This window comes from Orcinus orca, chromosome 14, assembly GCF_937001465.1.
Source record: "Orcinus orca chromosome 14, mOrcOrc1.1, whole genome shotgun sequence".
NCBI classification, from domain to species: domain Eukaryota; kingdom Metazoa; phylum Chordata; class Mammalia; order Artiodactyla; family Delphinidae; genus Orcinus; species Orcinus orca.
The window spans coordinates 28,781,254-28,800,501 of record NC_064572.1 but is presented as its reverse complement, the minus strand read 5'-3'; the positions used below and the strand labels follow the sequence as shown (position 1 = coordinate 28,800,501).

General features: G+C 53.3%; 1 protein-coding gene across 8 annotated transcripts in view; it reads right to left on the bottom strand.

Moving 5' to 3' along the window:
* The window catches only part of PALD1 (phosphatase domain containing paladin 1), a 162,773-nt gene that overhangs the window by 97,502 nt on the left and 46,023 nt on the right, over positions 1-19,248 (bottom strand). For all 8 annotated transcript variants that reach the window (XM_033407553.2, XM_033407554.2, XM_049697284.1 and 5 more), the window contains 2 exons: positions 4,276-4,489; positions 1,160-1,262 (listed from right to left, as the gene is read on the bottom strand). In XM_033407553.2, the coding sequence (XP_033263444.1) occupies positions 1,160-1,262; positions 4,276-4,460 (288 nt within the window). In that variant the 5' untranslated portion in view covers positions 4,461-4,489. The remainder of the gene's footprint in view (positions 1-1,159; positions 1,263-4,275; positions 4,490-19,248) is intronic.

Genomic DNA, 19,248 nt, shown 5'->3' with positions numbered 1-19,248 from the left:
CAACATACATGACTATCCGTGATGCCAGGAGGAGTGTCGTACAGTGTGGGAAAAGGAAAGGCAACTCCTCCTGAGGGGGAATCCAAAAAGGCTTCATGCAGGAAGTGGCATCTGAGCCTGGCCTTGAAGAAGGAGAGCAGGGAGAGGTACTCCAGGGACATGAAACAGAAGACCAAAGCTGCCTCTAGGGTGGGCCTGCAGCTCCCCGGGCACACAGCAAACATCTCTCATACCCAGAGGAAGCTCATGGAAAAGGGGCTCGAGTAGGGAGTCACAGCTGGGGCACCAAGAACCAACCAGGAGAAAACTGCTAGCCACTTCCTAGAGGCCTGCGGCTCTGGGAATGGGCAGGTTTCTCCCCTCCCCAGCTGGGGAGGCAGTGACTACAGAGAAAAGAGGAAAACACTACTCAGGGATCAGGTGAAAGCAGGAGGAACCAGAAGACACATTCCTGGGCAAAAAGGAACCATGAGGTCATCTCATCCACCTGTTCACCCATCTACCCGTCCACTGCCACCTCCTACCCAGATCCTCTTTCAACAAATACAGTTTAATCATCATGATTACCATTCATTCATTCATTCATTCATTCACTATTTATTGAGCACCTACATTATACCCAAGCACTGTTCTAGGGCCTGGGGCTACAGCAATGAACAAGACACATGAAAAGTCATCTGCCCTTGTAGACTTTACTTTCCAGGGGATATTTAAGGCAAAAAAAAAAAAAGATACAAAGACAGATAGATAGATGTACATGTACATCTACATCTCTCTACATTCCAGAGAAGTTCTGAAACTTCAAAAGAGAATGGGATGGAGAGCCTGCAGGGAGCCATCTGGGGTCCCAGGTCCTTCAGGCTCCCTTCTCTGTTCTCCCTGGTGCTCCGAGAGAGAGGTGTGGGCAGGCTGGGGGCCAGGCAGGGGACAGATGGGGACAGAAGAGCAGGGGGCTCCACAGGGCGGGAGGAACGGGGCCCAGGAAACCAGGGGGTGAGAGGAAGTGGGATCAGGACCCCAGAGGGTGGGGTGAGGCAGTGAAGCAGAGAAGGGGGACAGTGTGGAAAGCAGGAGGAGATTAGGAAGGGAGCCTGTGAGGAAGGAGGGCAAGAGGGTGGGAGAGGCCGCAAGGGGGAGAGAGGGACAGGACCAACCTCACCTGTACCAGGTAGTGCTCTGGGGTGGCATCTGAGAGCCGGCCCAGCGTGTAATGGGCTTTGAGCAGCTCATCGTGGATCTGGAACTCCTCCTTGCAGTTGTACCTGCCAGGGGCAGAATGGAGACTGAGTCAGGCAACCTCCGCGGCCAGTATCCGCTCCACCCTCACCAGGCCTACGGCAGGGCCACCCCGTCCCACCCACGCATTTATGATAGAGGCTGCCCACTGTCCCCCAATAGCCACTCTCTCCTTCTTCCTCAGCAATAGTACCCTGGAATTGTGACTGGGACATCCAGCTGAAGACTACATGTTCCAGCCTCCCTTGCAGCTAGTGTGATCATGTGATTCAGTTTGGGCCAATGGGATGTGAGAAGTGATGTGTGCAGCTTCTGGGCCATCCCCTTAAAGAGAAGATGTGTGCCCTCTACCCTTCCCTCCTTCTCCCTGTCTAGCATCCAGAAATGATGGCAGGAAGTAGATGCTGATGATGGTGGGGCAACAAGAGAGGAGGAGCCTGACTGATCATGGAGCAGCCACGTCAGCCTGGAGCACCTCCTGGACTTTTGTGTAGACAGAAGCTTCTGTCTTGTTTAAGGCCTCCTTCAACAAGGCTTAACAAGGACCATCCCAGACGGTCCCTCCATCAGATTGTCTCTGAGAACAACCCCACACTGACAACCCCCTAGCACAGTGCAGTGGTTCAGGACCCAGGCTTTGGGGCCACGTGGCCTGGGTATGACTCCAACTCCACCGCTCAGTAACTCCATGGCTTTGGAATTACTTGCTCTATAGCTCCGTTTCCAGTAATTGCAACCTCCTAAGGGCTGCCGTGAGAAGACAATGCGCTAATGAAGTAAGTGCTTAGCCCAGTGCCTCGAAGACTGTGATCATTTAGTAATCTAACTACAATTACTAGCAGTAGTTCTACCTCCACACAGGGCCATTTCAAACAAAACCCACAGCTTTCTGTAGATGCTAAACCAGGCGGAGCGCTGTGCACTCAAGACCCAACAAGGTTCTGTGCTGATTATAACAATGAATAAGACACAGCCTCCCAGAGCTCACGATCTGGGGTCTGAGCCTCTGTACAAAAGGAAAGGCAGGGTGGGGGAATGACTGGGGTGGGGAGCACTAGACAGGAGTCCAGAGACCTGGGCCCCCCGGCCAGCTCTGCCTCCATCACACGGGACCCGTGGCGAGCAAACCCTTCTGCCTCCCGAGACTCCGTTTCTGTGTCGGGATCAGTTTTCACATCTGATCTAATAGCTATCAGATCAGGAGTGAGCAAACCTTTCCTATAAAGGACCAGATAGTAAACACTTTAGGCTTTGTGGGCCACGCAGTCAGCTGCAACTACTCAACTCTGCCGTTGCAGCCTTAAGCGTCTGCTGACAATATGCAAATGAGCGGGAGTGGCAGTGTCCCGACGAACACTTATTGAACTCTTATTTACCTATTTACCGAAACAGGAGATGGGCCTGAAGGATATGGTTTGCCAGCCACTGTACTGGATGATCTTCTAAGGTCCCTTGAACCTCAAACAAGCTACAATCCAAGGATCACTGGGTCGCGGCTGGCTCCAGGGAGCACACAGTCTCACTACAGAGGATTTTTGCAGCAGACCGGTGACTGTCCTGAGCCACACCACGCTTAAATATTTTGAATGTCATCCCCACACATCCTGATAAGGAAACTGAGGCCCCGAGAGGGAAAAGTATCTGCCCACGGTCACAGAGCAGGACAGAGGCAGAGCCAGGCCCAGGACACGAGGTTCCAACACTGTGCTCAAGACCCGAACCTAGTTTTGTCATCTGCTAGTCAAAAGACTATATATCAAGTCCCTTTTTGCTTTTTTTAATAAATTTCTTTTCTTTTTTTTTATTGCTGGCTGTGTTGGGTCTTCATTGCTTCATGCAGACTTTCTCTCCTTGTGGCGAGCGGGGGCTGCTCTTCGTTGTGGTCCGCAGGCTTCTCATTGCGGTGGCTTCTCTTGTTGTGGAGCACAGGCTCCAGGTGCACGGGCTTCAGTAGTTGTGGCACATGGGCTTCAGTACTTGTGGCTCGTGGGCTCTAGAGCGCAGGCTCAGTAGCTGTGGCGCACGGGCTTAGTTGCTCCGCGGCATGTGGGATCCTCCCGGACCAGGACTCGAACCCATGTCCCCTGCATTGGCAGGCAGATTCTTAACCACTGAGCCACCAGGAAAGCCCTCAAGTCCCTTTTATTTAACATCTCTTTTCCTCCCCTTATCATGAGCACAGTAACGTATTATGACTACAATTTTCCTGTCAGGCCCCAAAGGCAACAGGCCGGATTTATCATTCCCACTCCTCAGGTTTCCTTATACAGAAGGCCCCATCTGCGAACTCTCTGCCAAACATCTCTGCGTGGAACACATTTAATTCTTAGCTCATCATGTCCCACTTCCTCCATCCCGGAGGGGTCCAGAGGCAGGGAAGCTCGGTGGGCAGATATGATGCAAGACAAGGCTTCCTGACCCACCAGGAGACGCATCCAATGCCCCTTCTGTCTCCCTGGCCTCAGGCTCCCAGCACCCACTCCTTCCCTGGGCCCACATGACGCATGCAGTGTGTCCAGGTCTCTCAAAATATGGGGCCAGAACAAACCCCTCAGCCCCCTCTGGGAATGTCCTTGAAGGGCCTAATTAGGAGAGTTGACCAACAGCTTCCAGCTTCTTCAGCCCAAGGCCCTTTACTGGCCCGGTGTTAACCTCAGTTTCGAACCATAATTACAGGTTGTGGGGGGTGAAAAGAATCGACATTTTATGCATCTAAGAATATAAACTTCCTTTGAAAACATCAGCCAAAAATTACTCTCAAAAGGGTGTCCCCCCCTCCCCCAGCCACTCTTCCCTCTCCACACTCCCTGGCACTGTGACATGGCAAGTAATATGGGCTAAGAGACCCGCGACAGACGCTGGCTCTGCCACCCACTTCCTGTGTGACTCCAGACAAACTGCTTAACCTCTCTGGGCCTCAGTATCTTCATCTACGAAAGCAGTGTGGAGACTCTGAAGTGCTGTATGCCACCACCCCTCCAGGCAGCTCCCCCCAGCCATGTCTTCCGGGGACACGGTCACACTCGTCCTGCCACTCACGTGATCACGACGGGGGCCACCTTGTTGGGGATGATGGACTTGGCCTTACTGTTGTGCAAGCCCGTGGTCTGGAAGGAGTGGACACTGAGCGAGTGCCGACCATCCATCGTGCCACCGTTCTGGAGGCCCTCAAAGGGGGCGCTGGCTGAGACTGTCTGCTGGGCTGTGCTGGCCGTTGTACCCATAGTCTGCCGGCAGCCTCAGGACCCAAGACCTGTGGGGTAAGAGGTCACGGAGGGGGTAGGAAAAGCCACAGCAGGAAGGGACCCAGCCCACCCACCATCCCTACCCTGTGAACAGATACACAGTCTGAGGCCCATGAGAGGGTCAGCTCACCCTGCAGCTGGAGACACAGGGTGGGTTTGCTGCCTCCAAGCCGGTGCCAGCAAAGCACATGTTCGCGGAGCACCTACTGTGTGCCTGGCCCCCTGCTGCTGCCTTGGGGGAGTTATGGACATGGAGAGTCAAGAAGATGTAGCCCCCTGACCCCTTACAGCTTATACTCCCCTAGTGAAGATAAGACAGTTAGGAAGGGGTTAACCATCCCCATCAGGGCAGGACCTAGGGCTCCAAGTAATTGGGTCAGGCCACATGGAGGCCACGCCCTCTAGACTGGGAGAGGGAGGAGGCCTTCACCAGAGGGAGAACCAGAACCAGAACCAGAACCAGAACCAGAGGCAGAGGGAAGTCTGGAGACAGATTTGAAGGATTTGGATGGGAACAGGACGCAGGAGGATATTCTAGCCGTGAATGTCACAAAACGAGGCCAGGGAAGTCCAGATTGGGTGAGTTCTCAGAAGATCAAGGGTTCAACAAAAGCACCAGGCCCCTGAACTCTACATCAATAACCTCAACACCATCAACATCGCAACAGCCGAAGCTTTTGCCCAGCATCCGGCATGCCAGGCATCCTCGAGGACTCCCAATTCCTCTCACAGGCCTCTCTCCTAGGGAAATATTGATAGTTAAGGATGCACATAACTGAGTGGGCTACAAGGGTGTTTTGTTGATCGCAATGTTACTTATAGTAACAAAACACTGGGAACAGCCTGCAACGGGATTTGCTGAATAAATTACGGGGTATCTCTAAGGTGGAATGTTAAACAGCCTTAAAAATACCTTACTGACTGCTGTGGAAAGATATCTAGCAACCAGGAATGGAAGGAGCAGGCTGCAAAGCAAGTACAGGCTATAATCTCATTTTAATGCATGAACATGTAGCAGGAGAAAAATCCGGGAGGGGGCACATGAAGATGCTAACCGAGTCAACACCTGGTGATGAGATTATAGACAATTTTTATTTTCTCCTTTTTCCTTATCTGCGTTTTCTGATTTTTCTCCTCTGAACACTGGGTAATAACATCTATTTAAAACAAATAAAAAGAATGGCTTGGGAAGCAGGCCAGGAGAGCTGCTAAGAGCTGGTAGAGGGTGTGGGGAGGACTGGCTCAGGCATCCAAGAACCAGGCCCGCTGGGAAGGGAAGGGGCTGGGAATTCCACACAGACCCAAGACAGGGGGCGACAGACGTGGGAGACAGAGGCTCAAAGAACTTTCTGAGAGCCCAGCAGCAGCTGGCCCCATGTGGCGCTGACGGACCAGGATCTGGAGGGGGAGGGAGCGACCTGCCCGGCCAGCCCCCACCCCCCACCCGCACCCTGAGATATTTCCCCTCTGAGAACACAGAGGCCATAAGCAGTCTTTAGAACCTGACGACTCCCCTCTGCTCCCCAAGCTGCCCTCAGCCTGACATGGGCTGTCCCCCCTCAGGCAGCGGGGACTACCTGTCCCCCACCATCCACGCTCCGCCCACGCCCTCTCATAAGCAGCAGCGGCACCTCAGGCAGTGGATGGTGGGGTCAGGGGTCAGCATGAAACCGGGGCAGCAGGTCAGTCTGAAGGCTGAGCTCACTGCGCCCTCTACCCTCCCAGATCCCAAGTCAGAGCTCCTGGTCCCAAGGAGGGCGCTCCCAGGGCCTCCCCCGGCTGTGCCCTCAGGCTCCGCCTTCCCAGAGCCACCTAGACAGAATGGCTACTCATTCCATCCCTCGCAGCATGCCAAACCACCCCCTCTCCCTCTCCAGTCTGGAAAGGGTTCCCCACCTTTCTACGGCCCAGCCGTGTCACCCTTGACAACGCCCAGCAGCTGTGTGACAGCTCTGCTAACACGCTAACCGAATGTTTTTGTAAGAGCCTCATCATGACTCTCCACACCCGGTCCAATCTCTCACTCTTTTTTTTTTTCTTGGTAGAAGGTGGAAGGAATGAGCCTCTGTTTCCAAACAGAAACAGAGGCGCTCAGAGCGGGTGAGGGGCTCCACAGCGGACCCCCAGCTGACCATCAGCAGAGCCAGAACCTTCTCTCCGCTTCGCCTGCCACAGCAGGCCCCCAACATGGCTCACCAACTTTCCCTAGACCCCTCTTCAGCAGCCTGGGCCAAGGAGGCATGGGTGGGAAGAGCCTCCTCCAAGAACAGGGAGGCTGTCCCAAAGGAGGGAGTGACGGACAGGACATGGGAAGGGCCTGCAGGAGGCAACAGCTGCCTACAGCTGCCAGGCCAAGGCCGGGCCCTGCTCCCACGGGGCTGGGCCAGGACTGGCACCTCCATCTCGCCTGCCCCTCGCCTCCCCCAAAGCTCCAGCTCCTGCCTTCTTCCTCTCTCGAGGGCTCCACAGGCGGTGACAGGCCCCAGCCGGCCCCTATAAGGACAGCCTGGAGACAATACAGATGTGCACAGCTGCAGGCGTGGGGGAAAGACCGTATCGTCTGAAAGTTGACCTGTCTCCAAAATGTCTAGAGGAGGGGGAAACCCTGGGATTCCCAGGCTTCTCACTCTGCGACTCTCCCCCTGAAGCCTCTCCACCCCACCTAGAGTGAGCCTCGCCAGCAAAGGACCCTTCATCCTGTTAGCCACGTGCTGTGGGGCCTTGGGCAACCTACTTCTCCCGTCTGGGCTTAGCAGCCCCAGCCACAGAGTGACGGCGAAGGATGGAACAGTCGGAAGGCCCCTTCCAAATGGATCTGGCTCCTAAGATTGGCAGTCCTAGTGGTGATACCACTGCTGTCCACTGCCAGGGCCAGGGGTCAGCAAGGGCACACATGTAGGTGGGATCCCTAGTGCTCAAACCTCCACTGGGGGGAGAATCGGGGTAGACCAGGATGAGGCTAGATAGTAAGATGCGGGGGGTGTCTATGAGCCTGGATGGTTTTGCAAACAATTAGGCCTTATTTTCCTAACTTCTAACTAAAAGCTAACATCTCCATAACCACAAGTGAAGGCCACTCCTGCTGTGTCGCAAAGCCCAGGACACACTCACCACCAAGCTCAGAGACGTGTTCACATCACACAGCAGCCGTGCAGTATCTGGAAACGTGGCTTGCGCTCATCACTCCCTTCACACCACTGTAATTATCAGACCTGGGTCCCCTGCCCCCCAGGTCTCGGGTGACAGGACCAGCCAACTCTGGGCAACTCTGCGCCTCGTGGTCTTGATCCCCCAGAGCGGGATGCAGATTCTCACAACCGCCTTGCACTCAACAAGCGTGGAGAATGTGACGATCCAAGCGAGAAGCCTAGCCTCACCTTACGAAGCCAGCTGGAAAGAAGCTGCTGTGCCATTTGCAAAACGGGGTTCTCCACACTTGGGACCATTGAACCAATCGCAAATGCCTGCATGTCCATCATGCTGGCCACATGCCCTCAAAGGCACACCCCAGATGAATGTCCCCATCAAAGCCAAGCGACAGCAGCCTTGACGCTGGTGTGTCTTTAAAAAAATAAAATTTAACCTTAACTCACTTAATGGATTATCTTGTTAACGCAAGAGTATCTAAGGACACGTATTACTACATCACAAGTTTGTGTTTTAGTATTTTGATAGCACTCTCAATAAAATTTACTCCCTCTGTAATCCTAACTATTTAATTTGTGCATTTAAAAACATCATTCCGAGAAGGGATCTGTGAGCTTCTGCCATTCTGCTACAGGGGCTCTTGGCAAATAAAAAAGGGAACCAAAGCCCCACCAAATACAGGCCCCTTCCACGTCTCTCCTTTGCCTCTGTTTGTTAACATTTCAAAGCACCTACTAAGTGCCAGGCACCATGCTGGGTGCTTTACAACATACGGTGCCCCTGCACACAACCCTGTAAGGTTCAGGCCTCACTGTGTCCATTTCAGGTGAGGACGGCTGGCCTTTGCTAAGTGGCAGCATAAGCTTGCCTCCCTGCCTCTTCACAGCTGACCCTGACAGCAAGAACACCCCACACACTCTTCTCTCCCTCTTGGACCTGCTTGACCGCCACTCAGGGACCTTAGGGACCCCCATCCACTCCACTCTCTGCCAGGGCACCCAGACACGACCTCCTAGAGGGGAAGAGAGACGCACAGTCTCCCATGCAGGGAGCGAGGACTCCAGACTCCATTTCACCCACAAAAGGCCTCAGTGACCAGCTAAGAAGCCACAGAATCATCTGGGCTGCAGTTACAACAGCATGTGAGAAAGTTCCACACATGGACATGCCACCCTCCTGCCTCTGGGCAATCACACAGCAGCCAGTCCCGAGAGAAAAGCAACCACCCTATGGAATCTTTCACAGAGAGGTGACCTCATTTCTCCAGGAAGAACCAAACTTCAGGAGCTGGAATCTTAGCTCCAAGTCATCAACTAACTGCCCAATGCTACAGCACAAACATCCAGCTTGCCGGAGCAGTGAGCCTCTCGTCAACGGCTGTATTCAAGCCAAGGGGATGCTGCAGACAACCATCCTGGGTCCTAGATTGGGGATGACAGACAAGAGGTTCAACAGCTGACTCCTAAGGCCCTGGACCTAAACATCGCAGGAGCCCAAGTCCATTTCTTTTCAGATGATTCTTGGTAGAAGTGAGTGATGATTCCATCACCATGCTGGTGTCAGTTTCCCCATCTCTGATCCAAAGCTCACAGTCCCCCCTCTCCCATGTCTTCTGTCCTGGTCATGGAACAGCAGCCATGGCCTCCATCTTGTCAAACCCTATGGACTTGGAAACGATGAATGGTGGCTTTTCCAAAGCAGAGTCTGGTTCCTCCAACTGAAGCAGAAAGCTGGACATCTGCTCCTGACCCAGCCACCACCCTGCCCCATCCCTTTCTCCAGCCATTCCTGCCTGCCAGACCCTCTTGCAAAATCCCAAGTCCTGCCTTAGGGAATGCTGTGATCACAGGAACTTCCACAAATGGCCGTCACCAAGGCCCCCAAAAGCAGAGATTCAGAGCTGGCTACACCCCTGGAGGTCACCTAGTCCAACCATCTCTTTCTACAGATGAGGAAACTGAGCTCCAGAGAGGGAAAGTGATGAGCTCCAAGTCATAAGGGAAGAGGTCATAAGGACGAAACTGGGACGCAGGGCTCTTGCCTCCCAACTCCAGGCCCCCTGGCTGGGCCGTGCTGACTCTGGCCTGAGGCAAGGGGAAGCTTTTGCTGAGAGCGCAGGAAGATTGATTTGAGCAGACATTGTACCGCTGGCCAAATCAGGGGGTGTTGGTCAAGTATGTGATTCCTATGCCTACCTTGGGTGAGCAGGAAGGGGAGGGTCTAAACAGGATGCCTGAGATAGCCAGTGACCCTGAGTGTTGACCCAGAGGGACGCCAGGAGGGCCAGTGGGTGGACCTCTGATTGCAAAGCATTTGACATATATTATCTCATTTAATCCCGACCAAAAAAAGAGATGCCAACTCTTACAACTCAATATTAAGTTAACCAAAAATCCAATTTACAATGGCAAAAGATTTAAAGGTACATACGGATGCCAAATAAGCATATAAAAGATACTCAGCATCTTATGTCATCAGCAAAATGCACTAGAATGACAATTTTGTTTTTCTCTTTCTGGCTGCACCGCGCAGCATGTGTGATCTTAGTTCCCTGACCAGGGATTGAACCCGTACCCCCTGCAGTAGAAGCACGGAGTCTTAATCACTAGACTGCCAGGAAAGTCCCATAGAATGACAAATTTTAAAAGACCAACAACATCAAGTGTTGGTAAGGTTGTGGAGGAACTGGAGACCCGGTGCTTACGTGCAACATCGCACAGCCACTTTGGAAGACAGCTTTGTAGTTTCTTACAAATTTAAACATACAATTACCATATGACTCAGCAATTCTACTCTCAGGCAACTAACTACCCAAGAGAAATGAAGCCATGTCCAGAAAAAGGCTTGTACACAGCAGCATTATTCACTGTAGCCCCAAACTGAAATCAACTCACATGTCCATCAACTGGTGAACAGATGAAAACAATGTGAAAAACGTGCACATTTATACAATGAAATACTACTCGGCAATAAAAAAGGAACAAGTTACTGATATACACATGACATGGGATGAACCTCAGAAACATCATAGTAAGAGAAACAAGCAGGCCCCGGACACTTCAAACTGTATGGCTAAGGCATATGTAAGGCAAAACTACAGGGGCAGAAAACAGATCAATGGCTGTCAGGGACAGGGGAGTCGACCGCACAGGGGCTCGAGGGCACCGTTAGGGGACAGAATTGTTCTATGTATTGAATGTGGTGATTACACAACTACATACATTTGCCAGTGGTGAACTGTACACTGAAAATGGGTGAATTCTGTCGTATGAAGTTTGCCTAAATAAATCTGTTAAAAACAAAAGGAGCTCGCCCCCCTCATCACACCTTCCTCCTTAGCTCCACAACTCACCCACTGTGCAACCTCAGCCAAGCTACCTCTCTGGACTTCAGTTGCCACATCAATGAAATGGGGACAACAAGAGTACCTCCCCTGAGGGCTTGCTATGAAGGTTCAACAACACAGTTGACCCTTCAACAACACGGGGGTTAGGGGCGTTGACCCTCCGGGGAGTCTAAGATCCATACCCGCAGTTCCGTGTACCTGGATCCAACGAACCACAGATCATGCAGTAGCTATCTATTGAAAAACAATCACGTATAAGTGGACCCGCACAGTTCAAACCTGTGTTGTTCAAGGGTCCACTGTGTAACTATAAAAGTCCTCAGAACAGGGCCTGATCAGTGAGTCCTCCTTAAAAATCAGCTGTTATCATGCACTGCAGAGGTGGGGGCAGGGATCAATCAGACTCTGGAGCTGGGCTGTGCGATACAGTAACCACCACTGCACTGGCTGCTGAGCCCTTGCAACGTGGCTGATCCACACTGGGATGTGCTGCAAGTGTAAAATACACACTGGATTCAAAGACGCAGTACAAAACAAAGTGAAATATCTCATTAACAATTTATGATGTTGATTGTATGTCAAAATGATCATATTTTGATATATTGGGATTAAATAATACACGTTACTAAAATTAAGTTCACCTATTTCTTTTTTACTTTTTTATGTGGCCAGTTAAAATGACACGTGGTGAAACTAACACAACCTTGCAAACCAACTATACTTCAATTAAAAAAAACACGTGGCTCACTTTATACAGGTATCCCCCATTTTTTGAAAGTTCGCTTTATGCCACTTTGCTTTTATGAAAGACCTACATTAGTAACTGTTTCTGCTAACCAAGAGAAATCTGAAGAGGATTTTGCTTTTACCACAAAAAAAAGGGGGGGAAAAGAAAACTGGTGTTGAGCGTTTGTTTTGCAGGAGCCGTTACAGGGGCCACGCACCCCTCGCCAAGCTCCTTCCCAGGAACCACTCTCAACATCTCAGCAGCAAGCCCGGAGGTTTGAACCGCGTCGGTGAGCATCTGTGCTTTATCCAACTTACTTTGTGCATTGTTAGCAAGTGCACTTGTCCTAAGGTAACTGTTTCTCCGCTGGATGCCATTTCAGCTAACAAAGCTTCCACAGGAACGCTCTACCTTCGGATAGCGGGGAAACCTGTACTCCTGTCAGACGGTGATGCTGAGTGTCAAGTCCTCCGTGGTCCTTGAGGGCCACTCTCGGCAGCTCAGGGTCCTCAGAGCTGAGCCCAATGCCTGCTGCAGGCAAGAACTTAAAACCCTCTGTTTGAGGAGTGAGGAAACCCCAGGAAGGCAGTGGCAGCATTTCCATTTAACAGATAGAAAGTGAGAACTCCCCAACACCCTCACACCTAGCTGGGGGATCCAGTGGTTTCAACTCCATGTGAAGCATGGACTCCGGGGCCGAAATCTGGCTGATCCCGATCTTCTCATCTCTACCACGTATTAGTCCTGTGGCACATGCTTAACTTCTCTGAGTCTCGGTTTCCCCAACTATAAACTGGGGACCATAAATCTACCTCCCTAGTTGGATCGTACAGGAATGAAACAAGTGAATGTGTGTTTAAGGCAACACCCACCCAGCCCAAACACAGCCAGGGCGCAACTCACCAGCAGCCCTTCATATCCCCCCAGGCCCCACTCTGCCTGCACTCTCTCCCCACCTTCTCCACATCCCCTCCCTGCAACCACGGACTGGTACCAGATCTAAACTTCCCAGACACTCCCAGGCCAGGGCCAGGGCCGTGCCCAGACACTGCCTATAAAAGGAATGGTCTGAGGGAATAAGTGGGCTCAGCAATCCCCTGGCTCTCATCCCGGGCAAACAACAGGGCCGAGTGGGGCTGGGCCGCAGCAGCTGTCCTACTGTAGTAACACAGAATTCCAAGTCCCTCCGTTTCACTCTGCCCGGTGAGCCACCTAGGGAGATTTCCATCTGCTTCTGTTCTTAATCAAGAACCAAGAGAGCCTAGCTCTGCTCTGGGGCCTTGGGCAAGTCCTCTGCCTGCTCTGAAAGCCCACCCACAGATGAACGGGTTCGCACCCCTAGTCGGTCCAACTGCTCTGCCACCACTGGTCACTGGCCCCTGCCTAGAGTGACTGCAGCAGCCTCCAGGAGTCTCTCTCCTTCCCTCCGGAAGGATGGATGACCCCTGCAATCCATCCTCCATGCAGCAGCCAGAAGCATCTCTGAAGTCCTAAATCACATCGTTGGCCCTGCTTAGCTGTTTCCTCTTCTGCAAAGTGGGAGCCATAAACCCTGTCTCGCCTCCCTCGAGGGCTGTTGTCAGTTGCAGAGACGGAAAAACCACAAAGACACAAAAAGCCCCACCAGACTGTAGGAATGGAAGGATTATCACAGGAACACGGACGATCACGGGCAGAGGGCGCTCGGGTGGAGGTCATGTCATTTCCTTCCATCACACTGTAACATGCAAACCCCTCAGCCCGGCGGACAGGCCCCCACCCCTCCCTTTGCTATGATGCCCCAGCCACTGGCCACGTCCTCCTCCTCCTTCCAACGCCCCAGACCCTCTCCTACTCATGAAAGCTTCTTACCCACCACCCCTCCCCCTGGAGCACTCTGCAGCTTGCTCACGTGGCTGCCCCTTCCCCTAGTCTTGGCTCAAACGTCCTTCCCCAGAAGGCTCTCTGAGGTCCTGGCGATGCAGTCTGTCCACACACACCCCTCAATTCTTCTCCAGCTTATGACATCCTTTTATTTTTCAGTTGCCTCATTGATGGGATTGTGTCTGCAGCAGCAGCCTCCCCGACTCCCCAGGAGCAGGACGGCGCCTAATTTGTCCACGCCATGGCCCCAGCACCAGAACAGTGACCGGGTCCCAGTAGATGCTCAGGAAATATTTCTGAGATGAACAGATGACAACCTGGGGGCATCTGCAGCTTTCAGGACTCACAGAAGAGCAAGCACCCGGCATCAAGGAGCAGGTCTCAGTGCACACGAGAGGGTAGGGGGGAAGATGCTCCCATCCCACACTTTCTCACCTGGACTGCCCTCCTCCCCCACATTCTACCCGCCCTTGGAAGTTAAAGCCCAGCTCCTCCAGGAAGCTCTCCCTGACTGACTACACACCCACCCCCATCCCTCAACTCCCACAGCACATTGTAAGCATCACAAAATGGGACATTCCATTCTCTTCCACTGCATGCTGTTCCCAGCAGGGGCCATGTCTGTCCCACTGAGGGAGCCAGACACACAATTGCTGATGGAACAAATCAGCTCCATCACTTCACCTTCCCACCCTGCCCGGCTCCTTTTTGATGGGACCAAGGATGGCATCCAACAACAAGCAGGTACAAAAGGGGGAAGATGTTTAAGCATAATGGTACTCATTCCTGACTGGGGGACTGAGTACGGTATTTATTTTCTTTTTTGCTTATCCATCACTTCTAAATTTCCTACAACAAACATGATTATTTCGGGAATGTTTTAAGTGCGGTTATGTGTAATAGTTTCAAAGCTGGACAAAGGTCACAACTCTTCACCCAGTGCATCCCCCACCTTACCCTCCCCCAAGTCCCCCTGTGCTCCCTCGGCTCAGTGCCTTGGCCACCCTCTGCCTGTGGTCATCCATGTTCCCATGATAATCATTCCATTCCTGGAGCCGGGTGGCGCTTTTTGTGTCTTTGTGGTTTCTCTGTCTTTGCTGCTGACAACCACCTTCAAGGGAGGCGAGACAGGGTTTACGGCTTCCCACTTTGCAGAGAGGAAACAGCTAAGCAGGGTCAGTGACGTGAATTTCCCCAGGCTACCTGGCTTAGTAGAAGCAGAGTTCTGGTTTCTGCGCGTAGCCCCTCACCTCATGTCTCTGGTGGTCACCCAGACCAATCCCTTCGCAACCGTTGCCCCTTAGCCTCCTTCTTTTTAAAATTAGGACAAGATAAATTTTTTAAAAATAAAGCTGTCTGGGGTCTGAGATTGCAGGAGACCTTCACGACCTACATTATATGTTTCTGAAGTGTTTTTAGTTTTTCTAAAACAAACAAACGAAAAAGGTTAAAAATTAAAAACAAAAGGTGGATGAATGTTTGGAAATAGTGCCATGTGTTCATCAGGTGGGCTGCCTCCGTGAGCTGGGCCTTGTGTTCCGGGCTTCAGCCTGCAAACCAGGGGGAGCCTCTGGAGGTGGGACGAAGGTGGGCAGAGTGACCGGGTGGCCAGCCGAGGAGCTGTGGAGAGTGGGGGCCAGTGTGGGGCAGCAGCAGAGCCAGGGGATCACCCTGCAGATGGACCCCTGGGCTGGGAGAAGCTGCAGGTGGCGCAGCAGGCCCCGCCCTCAGTGAAGGGGCAACAAGCCTCCTTCTCGGCTCACCTGACAGGCGGAGGGCAGAGAGGGGGCTCCTGCCTGCTCCGCGGCCAGCAGAGACCCTGGAACTTGTTACCAGGTGCTCCAGTGGGGTTGGGGGGTTCCTGGAATTCAGGACCCTCGGGAAATAAAAGGGCCCTTTCCAGCACCCCTAGTTACCTGCTTCCAGGCCTGGGGAACCCCCCATCTCTGGAGCTCCCCATGGTGGGTCAGCTGTGCCTGATAGGAAGCTCTGCTCATATGGGATCTTGGACTGGGGACAGCACTTTCTCAGCACACCCCGACCCTCTGAGAAGAGGGTGGCCCACCTCCCTCATTCTGACCATGCCACGGGGCTGGCTCCAGCCCCCTGAAAGCCTTTCTCCCTCAGGCTCAGCCCCTGCTTCCCTTCCTGGCCTGAGGCGTGTGGCTTTCTGGTCCCAAGGCAGGACTGGCCTCCTCCTGAGGAATCTCCCTGGGTGAGACTCTGCTGCCCTCGAACCGCTGGCCCAGTTTCTCAGCCTGAGAACATCCTCAGGTTTGATCAAAATGCCCACAATGCCTTCATCCCCTCCCTCCCTCCGTCTCCACTAAACAAACCAGAGGAGGGACAGGGCAGCTAGCTGAGCACATGGCTGCCCACGGCCAGGACCACACTCCTTATCTCCCTTGCAGCTACCTGGGGCCAGGTGACTAATTCTAGCCGATGGGACATAAGGGGCGGTACGTGCCCTTGGCAAATTCCAGATCCTTCCTTATGAGCCCCCTTTGCCCCCTTCCTCCATCCCGCTGCCTGGAACATCGGCGCGATGGCTGACGGTTCAGAGCCGTCTTGAACTGCTAGCACGTGAGGCCACACCCCGGGAATCTGTGGAGCCGAACCACCACACCAGGCCTGGACCGCGAAACTCTGGGCTCGGACAGGACAGAGAAATGAACTTCCATCTCGTGTAAACCACTGTTATTTGGCTCTTCCTATTATTCACAGGCAAATCTAATCCTGACTAATGCACTCCGTCATATTTAGGGTTGGCCCTCAATGACCATACACCGCAAGGCACAACCTCCTTCTTTCCCCTTTCACGGCAGAACACTGGGTTCCCTGCTGGTCATGCTCGAGCAGCTCGATGCCAGGATCCAGTGAGCCCAGCCCTTGCTGGGGCCACGGCAACTCACGAATACAGAAGACGCTATCCCCGGCCACCAGGGCCCACGGGTGAGGCTGAGGAGACGCCCACGCGTCACAGGATCATCAACTGACGGGCCGTGTGGTGTGGGAGCTTTCCCCGAGTCAGCTGTATAAATCTAGAAGGTTCCAAGCTGCTAAATGTTTGTTCTCCAGTGTAGGTAGACCCTTGGGCTCCATTCCTCCAAAAAGGTAGAGAGAAATCGCAAGAGTCTCCCCATCTGGAGTCTCTCTGTGTCCCTCTCGGGGGCCTTTCTGAGCAGGGGAACTCCCTAGAAAACAAGAAGGCATTATCTGGCTCGGAGGGACCCTGCCTGTAGGTTCTTTCAAGGATGAGCAGGAGGGGAGTAGAGAAACCCCCAGGGAGGCGCCAGTCAACTCTGGGCAGGACATTCAGCCTGTGCCTGAAAGAGCCTAAAGCCTGTGTCCATCTCAGATTGGGAGTAGGCAGAGGGCTCTGGGGAGAGCAGGGTTCAAAGTATATGGACATGCTCACGTGCTCAGTGATGGTGCTCAAAGAAGCTGGGCATTTGGGCATTTTCAAGGTCAGCAGAAACCTAGCACCTCCTGACACCACGCCCAGGACCCTGACCCTGTTGACACTCTCCTGGCTGCTTCCAGGGACTGGGCCCCAAAAGGCCAGTGGGAACTTGCGCTTGAACCCCAATTCTGACCTCCAGCAACGCCACAGGGACCCAGAGTACCATTTTAAGGAGCTGGGAAGAACCATGAGCCAATTCTGGGATTTGTCCCCATCCCTCCCACCCCTGCGGCCTCCAGTCCAGACTCCCTTGCCTGGCCTTCAAGACCCCCGTTCCCACCCTCATCATCCCCTATTTACCCTGCACACCTCTGACATTCCAGGCAAAGCCAGGTCGCAGCTGTCCTACGGTGTGGAGTAGGAAAAGCCCCAGGAAATGTTTCCCTCCACACAGGCTCTCTGAGAGGCCTCAAGTTCAACACAGCCCTCTCTGGGCCACACTTGAGATTTCCACCTGGAAAGTGAGGGAGCTGGACAAGATGGGTAGGACAACATTTGAGCAGCTCAATCCTTCGCACAAAATCAACCCTTCATGGAAGTCCAGTGTGTAAAACAGCCAGAAGCAGAGCTGCTGTGCTGCCAGCTCAGGAAGGGGGTTGCTGGGCTTCTTGCCCCCAGACCCACCGTGGGGCCCCTTCCTAGGGGAGCAGCTCCAGAGCTGCCGGCCAGAAATGCTCAACGCCCTTTACTGCTTGGATCTCCCAGGACACATCCGGCCCTTCCCTGCCTCCATGTCTCTGCCCTCCTGGTCCAACAACCAGGAACACCATCCCCACCCTCACCCCATCCATCAACGTCCAGTGGAAATGTCCCCGTCCCCTCCAAACCTTCCAAAACGCAGCCTGTACCCCGCACAACCCTGACCTTGCGCCCACTGGCCCAGTGTTTGGAAAGTACATGCCTCATCTCCCCACTCTGGATCTGATGCTCCTTCGGGGCCTCCACAGGATTGAACCCACAATAGTTGTATGTTCCTAATGTCATTTTACTAAACAAATTTCACATCCACTATCTCATTTCAGCTTCAGAACGACCCGATGAGAAAGGCAGAAGTGCAAGCTATTATGCCATTTAGCAGATGGAAAAACTGAGGCATGGGGAGTTTATTACATGACATAACAACACAGCCGGGCCTCTGGTTCGCAGCCTGGGCCCCTTGTACTGCATCATCCACACATCCATCTACTCTTCCATTTTTCCCGTAGCCACCCTCACGTTCCCAAAAGACACCGGGAAGCTTAACCCAGGGACCCAGCAGAAGGCAGAGAACAAGCCGAACCCAGGGAAGAGTGCCCCTTCCAGGGCCACAGCCTCTCACACACCCCTGGCAGCCAGATGCCTGGGGTGGGTAACAATGGAGCTAAAAATAGGGCAGGAGACTGAGTGGCCAGCTGCAGGAAACATCTGCCTCAGCTGCAGAACAAACACAGAGGAAGTCACCATGCTCCAGGGCTCCCCTGCCCCGGGGCCAGGGGAGAGCTGGGGGAGGAGGTTAGAGAGGAAGGGGGCATCACACTTTCAGTCTGTACCCAGGGTAGGGGCTCAGATCAGCCCACTGCCAGCCCTGGGCCTCATCCCCCAACACCCAACACACGCACGCACACACGCGCGCGCACACACACACACACACACACACTCGCAAACACAAGACGGGGTCTAAATTCCCCTTAGGCACCAACGTGTATCTTAGAGTCATAGCCACCTCTGAGACCCTAGTCTGTCCCTCTCATTCTATAGAAGAGGAAACTAAGGTATAGAGTAGGCCAGAGACCTGCCCAGTCACAGAGACAGTGGCCAGCAGGGCCAGGACCGGGGGCCTCCTACCCCTCTCCCTGCACCTCCCTGCTATTCTGCTTCACTTTACTGAGCAGGGAAGACCCTGACCAGGAAGAGCTCTCTTGCTCCAGAGAACGAAGCACAAGGTCAAAGTGTTCTCAGGACAGTAAGAAGACATCGTTGCCTTTCTCACCATGAGGAGCAAAGGCCACGGTGGGTGAAACTGCTAGAGGCTCAGCAGGAGGCCCAGCAGCGGCCCGGAACTGGGCTGGTCATCACTTGCGGTGACAAAATACACCAGTGTCACTTAAGAATGTCCTTGATGGAGCAGTGAAACCGACTGACTCTCAGCCCTTGAGTACATGTCTCTTCAATATTCTGTGTGCTGACCTGGGAAGAGCACGTGGGCTAGTTGCTGGCATACAACAGATGTCTGCAGGACAAG